This window comes from Microsporum canis, genomic scaffold, assembly GCF_000151145.1.
Source record: "Microsporum canis CBS 113480 supercont1.4 genomic scaffold, whole genome shotgun sequence".
In the NCBI taxonomy this organism is placed as follows: domain Eukaryota; kingdom Fungi; phylum Ascomycota; class Eurotiomycetes; order Onygenales; family Arthrodermataceae; genus Microsporum; species Microsporum canis.
Window position 1 is genome coordinate 2,707,955 of NW_003299166.1, and position 9,092 is coordinate 2,717,046.

Below are 9,092 nucleotides of genomic sequence, written 5' to 3' on the forward strand. Positions count from 1 at the left end.
GATTCTTTAAGCTTGCTTGCAAGAATTATACCAGCGGCCGGGTCAAGCGTACGGGTGTAGAAGTTGCGACCAGGAATAAAGTATGATACGCATGCCAAAGTAGGGAGCATTTCGTGGTTGAGGAGTCGTATGTATGTTCCCCGGAGCTTTTCGATTATGTCTAAATTACAGAAGTCATCCTTTGGTGACTCTATCCTCATTCGTAATTCTAGTCCGACGCCCCTTCTGAATTTCTCTTGACGGCTTCATCCTCATTAAAGGTTTCGAGAATCTGAAATAAATCGAGCATGGCAGTGGAGAATATTTGGTTGTTGAGGTCTTTATGCTGCTGGCAGTCATCTCCATCATAGGACGGCAACTCGATCATCAGGCTGATATCCTTAACAAAAGCCTTCCGGTGCGCCCCCATTCCCTGAAAGAGAGATGCAAATATTGACAGCTCGGTGTTTTTGAGGTTGAATCTTTGAAAGAAGAACCGCTCGACGGCGCGCTGCCAGCGTCTAGAAACCGTCAAGTACCTTAGGTAATCTGTTTTATATGAGTGATTGAGCCATTCAAAAATAGAGAGAAATATCTCCTCCGGGATGGTCTCTAAAGTCGCCATGGTATGTCTTGCGTTTGGCATCGAGTTGTGCCGGGGCTACTCTCAAGCACGCTGTTCCTGTGGCTTCTCCGTTAGTATCGTAGCATAGCTGGAGACGAGAAAGACTAACCGAGAAAGCAGGATCTGTTAGAGTATTCTGCCTCGACTATCTATCTATCCCACGATTTCGTTGAATCATGAATGTTTTCGTGGCAGAACGGGTGCAGTGAGATGTTCTTGTACTCTGGCCTTCCTGTCCCCTGTCTATATTTGTGGCCCTGGACAGTTAGCTAGTTAATTATTGCCATCTGGTGTATAATTATAAGGCCCGCAGGACAAGTTAGATGAAGGTAGAGTATGAGCTGTGTCAACATCAGTGACTTATAGGACAATAACATTCCATCTATTTATAACAAACTAGCTAATAGAGCCGCAACTTAAGGCTGAGTCTAAGATTAACGAATAAATATTTGGATCTCTGTCCAGCCATTATTAGCTACAGGAGCCGTAACAGCTTTCAGACCCTCGTCTACATATCAGAACACACCTCTGTTTTCAGCTCTTCGAATTTGGTGACAAGTCTGGCACCTTGAACGAACCGTAGTATGTATACGAGAATACGCGACATACAAATCTACCATATGGTGATACTCTACATTAACTAGTTACTAGATCCAAGTGTGATGAGAACATGAAAAGGATTGAAACTGCGATTCAAGTCAACGGGCAAACCAGTTAACCACCGCTATGATACTCGAGAGTACCACTGGTAGATGTAACTCCTTTGGGGATTTCTCGACATTGAAACAAGATGATTTCCTTGTTCTTACGCATCCTCAGCGTTTCAAGTCTGGCCTATACGGAGTATGATGGACTCACATTGGCCATTCATCTCTGGACAGCCTTTGTATACTCTCGTCGGAAGCATGGGATAGTGACTGATGTTTACACTGTCTAGGTATTAAGACACCGTAGTAAAGACGATCTCCATATTATCCACCCAACCTTCCATCTATTTATAAAAAGCCCGTCAGTGGCTGTAAAAACACTCGAGAGTGCATGTTATAACGTAATATCGTAGTTAGCAAGCTACTTGGCAGGTGTTCTCGACTTTTACCCCGGAAGTCCTAAATAAAAAGTCCAGATATCCCAGATCTCCACCGCAACAGCCAGCAACTTGCAAGTCGCAACGATCCCGTCGACAAGAGCTCATCTTCTCGTTGCCACGCAGAATAATCACTGAGCACACCGAGCGCACACCGAGCAAAACAGCAGAGAGAGATGGCCACCCGTCGCGGGGCGTCGAAGGAGACACAGCCCGAGATATCAAGCCCCAGACCTTCGCAGCCAACTGGTCCAGAATTCAGACAACTTCCGGGGTACGTTTGACCTCCCTCTCATCGATATATAAAGGCAACCGGTGGATCATGGATAGCTGACTGGCCTTGGAATTGAATAGTGGAGTCCTATGGAAGTTCATTCTGTACTCTGTCCTGGTCGTCTGCTGCCCTCTCGGAACATACTATGGGACCTTAAATAGGGTGTTTGAGGGTGAGATGAAGTCTCTTTTCTTCTTCTTCTTCTTCCTCTTCTATTCTCAAGGTCAGTGCTAATGGCGATATACAGGGAATAGCACGTATGCCGGCGCCGCAGCGGCTGGAGCAGCCAACATAGTCCTCATCGTGTACATCATTTTCGCCATCCGGGAAGACAACGAGATCGAGAAGAAGGCAGAAGAGGAGTTTAAGAAGAATAGATAATGGCGGACGGCAGGGGGGATGCTGATATCGTTATACTCTACGCCAGTTTTATATTGATATAATAGTGGGAGCTCTTAATGTCTGGATGATTCTTTTTCTACTTGCTTGAAGGTGCTGACATGAATTGCATTTTTTAAATATATACAGTACAACAAGCGTAGGGGTCGCAAAGCCTCATATACACCTAGTAACTAGTTAACAAAGGAGATGAAAGTTGAAGGTATCAAGTAAATTCGCCCATCCTTCCATTCAATACCGTACCATATCACCATAAAAGCTGCCGTAGATCGAGAAAGATAAAAGAAGCACGAAAAGAACAAACGAGCGTTGCGTCGGAGTCGGAAATTATCATATCGTTACGTCGACCGGAGAGAAGAAAAGAGCGAGAGGGAACGAATCGTAAACCAGGTATCATCAAGGCATGTATTCGGGCAGAAGAATAAACAAAAAACGAAGAGATTAAGTAGTCCTTGTCCCGTAAAACAAACAGTATATCTTTTTTTCTCTCTCTTTCCTCTTTAACCTGAGAGAGTGAGGTGGATGAAAAGGGAGTAGGTTTATCGTACATGACTAGCAGGTAGCCGTTCAGAACCTGCTGAGCCGTCGCTTAATCCAGCTCTTGCGCTTTTCTTCCTGGGGCATTACAGGAGAAGCAGAGGTGGCTGGAGCGGTAACTGGAGGAGGAGAAGTAGCGTTGGGCAAGTTCTTTCGTTGAACGCTAGCGGCTGGTTGCTGAGGTCTGTATAGACTCTCCTGAGGCCGCTGGTCCTGCGCGGGTTGACGATGGCCTATGAAGGAAGCCTGCGATTGTTCCAGCTGCAGGTCTGTCCCGAAGCCAGAAAAGCCGTAGTTATCAGCAGGAGGAGGCAGGTCTTCATACTTTGGCTGTCCCTGTGGTTGCTGCTGCTGCTGCTGCTGCTGCTGATGGAGTTGCTGCTGCAGTCTGTCCATGGAGCTATTGACTGAACTCGGGTCAGTCGAGTTCATCCAGTGGTCAACAGAGCGGTTGCCCGACCCTGAGGGAGAGTTGGAATTTGGGTTCATGTCGTTGTTGTTTTGATAAGGGGCTTGCGGGTAGTAGGAGTTTGATGGGTTGGGAATGTAGTTAAGGTCAGAATTCGTCCGCGGAGCAGGACGACGAGACGGCCGCTGGCTGTTGTAGTTGTTCTGGCCCACGTCCGAATTGCCGTATGCATCGACGTAGCTCTCTGGCCGTGACTGGTAGCCGCGGGATCCATAGTAGCTATCATGGCCACCTCGCTGGTAGTACTGGCCGTTGGATCGATCTGAAACATCAAACATGTGAGTAAACGTTGGAGCCTGGGGATGGGATTATGGAGACGGTAGGATGACGCACCTCCACCGAAGAAACTAGTTGGCCTGCTGTATCCGTTTGTACTTTCGTCTGCAGTGACTGGTTAGCATGGTAGAAGCGATGCTGGCTGTATCAAGTTATCTTACCCGGACGAGCATAGGACATGCGCCTGCCACCGTACGTGCCATCAATCGCAGCCTCGAACGACCTGATCGTATCCAGAGGTCGCTCGAAGCGATATCGAGTAGGATTAGACAGATCCGGTTCAGCTAGAGCCGGTTAGCTCTTCGTATGTCTATATATAATATACCAAAAGAAGACTCAACTGATGAGGTTTCCGAAGCGATCCTTGTGCTGTATACCTCGCAGCTGGCCGAGACTCGACTCCTGCAGGGCAATTGCGGCTGCGACAGTCAGTATATCGCCTATAAATCGAACGGTAGAGTGTATAACTGACAGGGCTGCGCCTCGCTCATGGCCAGCGTTGGGTCTGCGTGAGTGCGCATCTTGCGACTGGACGGCCTGTCCGATGTCGTATCTGAAGAGTCGGTCTTCTTCCTCGCATGCCCATACTGGTTCTGGCTCTGACTCTGCCCCTGAGTGGCAGACTTTTTCGACTTGTTGCTGGCGTAGCTGAGCACCCGCCCAAGTTTACCGGGCTTCTGGTCTGCCATGTTGTCTCTATCTCTCTCTTATCAAAAGGTATCCCTCCACAGGTAAACGAGCGTCTATATAGATCGATTGACCGGAAGAGGTGTCAAGAAGAGAAGACGAGCAGAATAAGACGATAAAGGATAAAGGGTCCTTGTAAGGTGGCGCCGTGCGACGCTGTGTAAGTAAGGGAGAGCCTTTTTCTGACGGCCGCTCTGGAGGACTTTTTTTTTTTCTTTGCGACTGAAGAATAGCGAACGAGAGAGTGCGAAGTGGGAAGATGTCTCGGAGAGTCTTGACCTATAATGCGGGTGGCTGGCCTAGCGTTCGGTTGTCAAGAGTGCCCGGTCGATGTACTTATATCGTCACTGGATTACATGTAGGATGAGATGTAACGAAGTATAAAAGTTGACCGGGCAGGCTGGGCGCTTCTCCACCAGCCACGCAGGCCCTGACATCATAGCCGGCCACTGATAGATATAAGACTACGAGTACGGAACAGACGGAGAAGATGGGTAGATGAGTAGTTGAGTAGATGACGGGTGGTATTTATTTTTAATCGTAATGGCACGGAGGGCAGCAAACACACAATATCTACCATCACATCACCAGCAGCGAGCATTCCCTTCTTCCGTTTGTTATAAAAGAAAAAGAAAAAGACATCCTGCATGCACATGCAGAGTGTCAACTGCCGGGACCAGGGCTCATCTCATCTCATCGCTGGAGAAGCTGGGCCGTCAGATAGATCAACGAAAAAAAAAGGTCGATTCAGTAAGTAGAAATGGGTCTGTCTTGCGCTCCGTAAACTTGAGTTCTGCTCCGCTCCTCCGCGATCCTCTCCCCCGGTCTACCCCATCGCCAACAACTGGATTCTAGACGGCTCGACCTAGATCGAGGATGGGTAAAGCATGACTCTGACAGACGCACCGAACGACTTGGGGGGTAGGTTGTGTCTGAACTGTGCGCGAACCACGCCAGAGTTTCCTTTTGACAGTCAGCATCCAACATCTAGGAAATCTATCTATATATATATATATATCTCTTCTTTACGCGGAAAGTAGACATACCGTGTGGCCGGGTGACTTTGCCCCAGATGACTCTGATCTTCGACCCTCTGACCTCGCGCTTGGCTCTGTAGACGAAAGCGACCTTCTTGCCGGAGTAGAAGCTGGTAACCTGTTAGACTGACTTCACGACCGACTTTCTCACTTTGAGATTGTCGACATCAGACTGAGGAACATACGTAGCGGCCTTGGAGTCCTCGACACCCTCGAGCTTGATGAGACTGTTGTAGCTCTGTCAGTCGTCTGGTCTGCGTGTTATCGTGTTATCCTGCAATTCGACTGCGCATACCTTGTGTTAGGGTTGGTGACGCGCTTTCCACGCTGGTAGCTCAGGTGTCGTCCCCTATAACGTATATCAGCATCCATCCCATCGCATGTCGCCGTTATTCTTCCATCAACTTGTCTCCATCAAGTCGTCCCGCCTTCCACCAACATCCCTCAATCCATCCTATTTTTCTAGCCTCGACTGCTTCTCCGCCTCTTCTTGTGTTCTCCTCTCTCTTCCCCATCTCAACTAAACCACTGGACAGGGGGAGCTTACTTGACATATACTACATGAGGTCAGCATCAATCATTCGATCAACATCCAAGTCGCAAGAACTGCTGAAAATACAAAGAATACTCACATCTGTGACCGTGATCCGAGGGCATCTTGACGACTGTATCCGCAAAAACGAGGAGAAGAAGGGATATGTTAACTCGTCAAGTCGTCGCTGTCGCTTCGTCGTTTTGTCTTCTTCGACTTTTTTCTTTTGTTGGTTTTCAAAAAGTCTGTAAAGTTTGTGCCTTGAACTGCGCTAAGCCTAAAACGGATATTAGCGAGCCCTAGTCATGTGATTCTTATCTCGGGCTATTTTTAGTTTTAAGCATATAACGAAGATGAAGATGAATGTAGTATATAGTAAGATACGATAGATGGTGATAATAGTTTGATTGAGAACCGCCGGCCTAGACTACCACTGACCACGAACCACATGCCATGCGCCGAAGATATAGAAGATAGAGATGAAGAAAGATGTGGAGAGTACAGGTAAATAAGAAATTAAGGAGTCGCGTAGACTAGACGGACAGACATATATAAACACGAAAGGAAAAACGTCAAAGGAAAGAAGAAGAAGAAGAAGAAGAAGAAGCGAACAAAAGACAGGGATTACTCGACCTTGAGCCGCTTGTCGACTGCGGCTTCGGTACTGGACTCGGGCTCCTTTCGCTTCCGATCTGCCTCGTCTGCGTCTCGGTTGGCGACACTGTTGCTGGTAGAGGCACTGGTGAATGGCTGCGAGTGATTCTGCAGGACGGGCGTGGAGAAGGTCAGCGGGCTGGGCAGCATGTTACTGTCTGGCCCTGAGCGGCCGAAGCCCCATTCGGGATAGAAGCTAGACGGGGAAGGAAGCAGCGTATCCGACACAAAGCGGCTGGGCAGGGCGGATATCGGGGTATCGATGTTGTTGTTGCTTGTGCTGCCGTTGTTGGCGTTCTGGCTAGATGAGGTGGGCGGGGGAGGCGGGCGGGCAAAGGGGTTGGGCGGCCCGTGGGCACCGGCGCTGAGCAAAGCAGAGGCAGAAGGGGAAGGAGGGGGTAGGACGACGGTGGAGTGGCCTGTCTCGGCGGGTGGTTTGCTGGTTGCGGCGGCGGCAGCGGTGGCCGGGTTAGTGCCTGTGGCTGGAGAGGAGCCGGCGGTGATGCTGCCTGCGTCCGACGTTTCGCTGGGGATCTGGACCTTGAGGACGGGCCGTTTGATGTTTGACTGGATGCTGTTTGTCCTGGAGGGAATGGACGAGACCGAATGTGTCCTATGCTGATGGTGCTGCTGCTGCTGCTGCTGTGGCTGTGGCTGCGGTGGGGGAGGCTGTCTGGGTTTGGTTTCCTTCTTGGGGGACTCTCCAAAGCCAAAGTGCTGTGCCAGGACGGACCCTCTGTCGTCGATGGGGGTAAAGATGGAGCGTGACTTGGTAGGCATCGGCTTGGGCTGCGGGGGGGGACTCCTGTCCACCTTTATCTGCTGCTGCTGCTGCTGATGTGGTTGATGGTGCTGTTCCTGGAAGGCTGGAGGCATGGACTGCCGCCTGTCCTGCATGTACTGCTGGGCCATGGGTTGATGCTGCGGTGGAGGAAGAGGTTGATGCGAGTAGTACGGTTGCTGATGCTGTTGCTGCTGCTGATGCTGCTGCGGGTGGTGCTGTTGATAGCCCTGAATGTAGGTGAACCCATTCTGCGCGTTGGCCGAGGGCTGGGGTGGAGGAGGAGGCGTGCCGTGATGATGATGCTGCTGCTGCTGGTGATGATGCATGGCCATCCGCTGTACGTGGTTACGCGACGAGGGCCGCGAGGGAGCCTGTCCCTGACCCGGCGGCGGCGCATGGGGGGCATCTATCGGCGGGGAGACAGAAGGAGGCGGCTGCTTGACGTGTGGATGCTGTGGAAGTTGCTGCTTTATGTACTGCTTCTGCTGCTGCTGCTGCTGCTGCTGCTGAAATGCGTGGTGAGGCATCTGGTCCTCTGGCGCGGGCGAGTCATCGTCCTCGTCGTCGTCGAGCGCGCCCTTCCCCAGAAAGTCCGCCGGCCCTTTATGCTCATGCGGTTGTCCATACTATCACAGTTAGCGTACACTGTCGATATATGATGGATGAGCATGATGACAAACATACGTATTGGTATCTGCCGAGGGTCTCCTGGATGTCGGCAGAGGAGAACTCGTAGAGCTTCTTGTTGTGGCCGAAGATGATGACGGTGACATCGACCGAGCAGAGGACGGAGAGCTCATGAGCCTTCTTGAAGAGCCCTCCCTTGCGTTTGAGAAAGGTGACGGAGCGGTTGCGATCGTCCTTGATGGCCTTGATCTCGATCTTGCGGCGGCCCATTTCGTCGCCTGGTCAGAGAACTCTCCCTCCCGGTACGCTGGTCGCCTGTCCGCTGTCGTCTCTCTCTCCTCCCTGCCCTATCACCTACCGTCTATCTATAGTATCAAAAAGTAGATAGTTATAGATAGTTAAGTTATATAAACACAAACTGTTGGACCTTTTTTTTTTTTCTATGTTTAGATGAAATTTCTATGAATAGAAAAAAAGAAGGAAAAAAGTTGCTAAAGATAGAATGCGTGGCAGTAGATGCGTGTCTATAGATGACTAATCAGGGAGCCCATACAGCTGGGACGTGGAAGTAAGTAAGGGGCCTACTGCCACGTGCTTATGTAAGAGGGGATGAAGAAGATGGTTAAAAAGACGTTGAAAAGACGGGAAAAGACGAGAAAAAGGACGAAGATATGCATAAAAGTAGGATCTTTATGTACAAAGATGTAGAAGCAGAAGGTGAAGAAAGGTGAAGAGAAAAGCAGCAGATGTGACTTGTTGCTTTTTCCTCTCCCGCCCGTCCAGCCTCTTCGATGGTGGTTTTTTTTTCGACTTCAACCCCTGAAAGTCTTTCTCGGTGGGCCTACTCTTTTTTTTTTTTTTCTTTACTCCCTCTTCTTCTTCTTCCTGTCATCGACTATTCTTTTTTATTTCTTCGGTGGACAGTCTTTTTGTTATCTTCTTCTTCTCACGCTCGTTAGTAAACTTGTTATATTTACTGTTGTCGTTGTTGCAGGGCTACGCTGTTATACTCCCTAATCGTTATCCAGGGGATGATAGGATGTCCTTCTTCTCGCGCGTCTTCCGCTCCAAGGACCCCTCGAAGAAGTCTGGCAGACTGAACGGCCTGGCAGTCGAGCCAGAGAAGTG

The 9,092-nt window shown here is 49.7% G+C and overlaps 5 protein-coding genes across 5 annotated transcripts; 1 reads left to right on the forward strand and 4 right to left on the reverse strand.

Moving 5' to 3' along the window:
- Positions 1-208: 208 nt before the first annotated feature.
- On the reverse strand, positions 209-604 carry MCYG_04975 (uncharacterized protein; the record flags this gene model as incomplete). Its single annotated transcript, XM_002847192.1, has 1 exon — positions 209-604. The coding sequence occupies one exon, from the start codon at positions 602-604 to the stop codon at positions 209-211; it is 396 nt and encodes a 131-aa protein (XP_002847238.1).
- A 1,260-nt stretch (positions 605-1,864) lies between these two features.
- On the forward strand, positions 1,865-2,343 carry MCYG_04976 (uncharacterized protein; the record flags this gene model as incomplete). The annotated part of the gene is made up of 3 exons (XM_002847193.1): positions 1,865-1,962; positions 2,043-2,134; positions 2,210-2,343. 3 exons carry the CDS (start codon positions 1,865-1,867, stop codon positions 2,341-2,343), a joined length of 324 nt encoding a protein of 107 aa, XP_002847239.1.
- Positions 2,344-2,928: 585 nt separating this feature from the next.
- MCYG_04977 (conserved hypothetical protein) lies at positions 2,929-4,332 on the reverse strand (the record flags this gene model as incomplete). Its single annotated transcript, XM_002847194.1, has 4 exons — positions 2,929-3,629; positions 3,701-3,748; positions 3,985-4,062; positions 4,116-4,332. 4 exons carry the CDS (start codon positions 4,330-4,332, stop codon positions 2,929-2,931), a joined length of 1,044 nt encoding a protein of 347 aa, XP_002847240.1.
- Positions 4,333-5,195: 863 nt separating this feature from the next.
- Positions 5,196-5,739, reverse strand: MCYG_04978 (60S ribosomal protein L33; the record flags this gene model as incomplete). Its single annotated transcript, XM_002847195.1, has 4 exons — positions 5,196-5,293; positions 5,377-5,477; positions 5,553-5,594; positions 5,663-5,739. 4 exons carry the CDS (start codon positions 5,737-5,739, stop codon positions 5,196-5,198), a joined length of 318 nt encoding a protein of 105 aa, XP_002847241.1.
- Positions 5,740-6,523: 784 nt separating this feature from the next.
- On the reverse strand, positions 6,524-8,234 carry MCYG_04979 (MADS-box protein GGM13; the record flags this gene model as incomplete). The annotated part of the gene is made up of 2 exons (XM_002847196.1): positions 6,524-7,963; positions 8,022-8,234. 2 exons carry the CDS (start codon positions 8,232-8,234, stop codon positions 6,524-6,526), a joined length of 1,653 nt encoding a protein of 550 aa, XP_002847242.1.
- Positions 8,235-9,092: the final 858 nt, after the last annotated feature.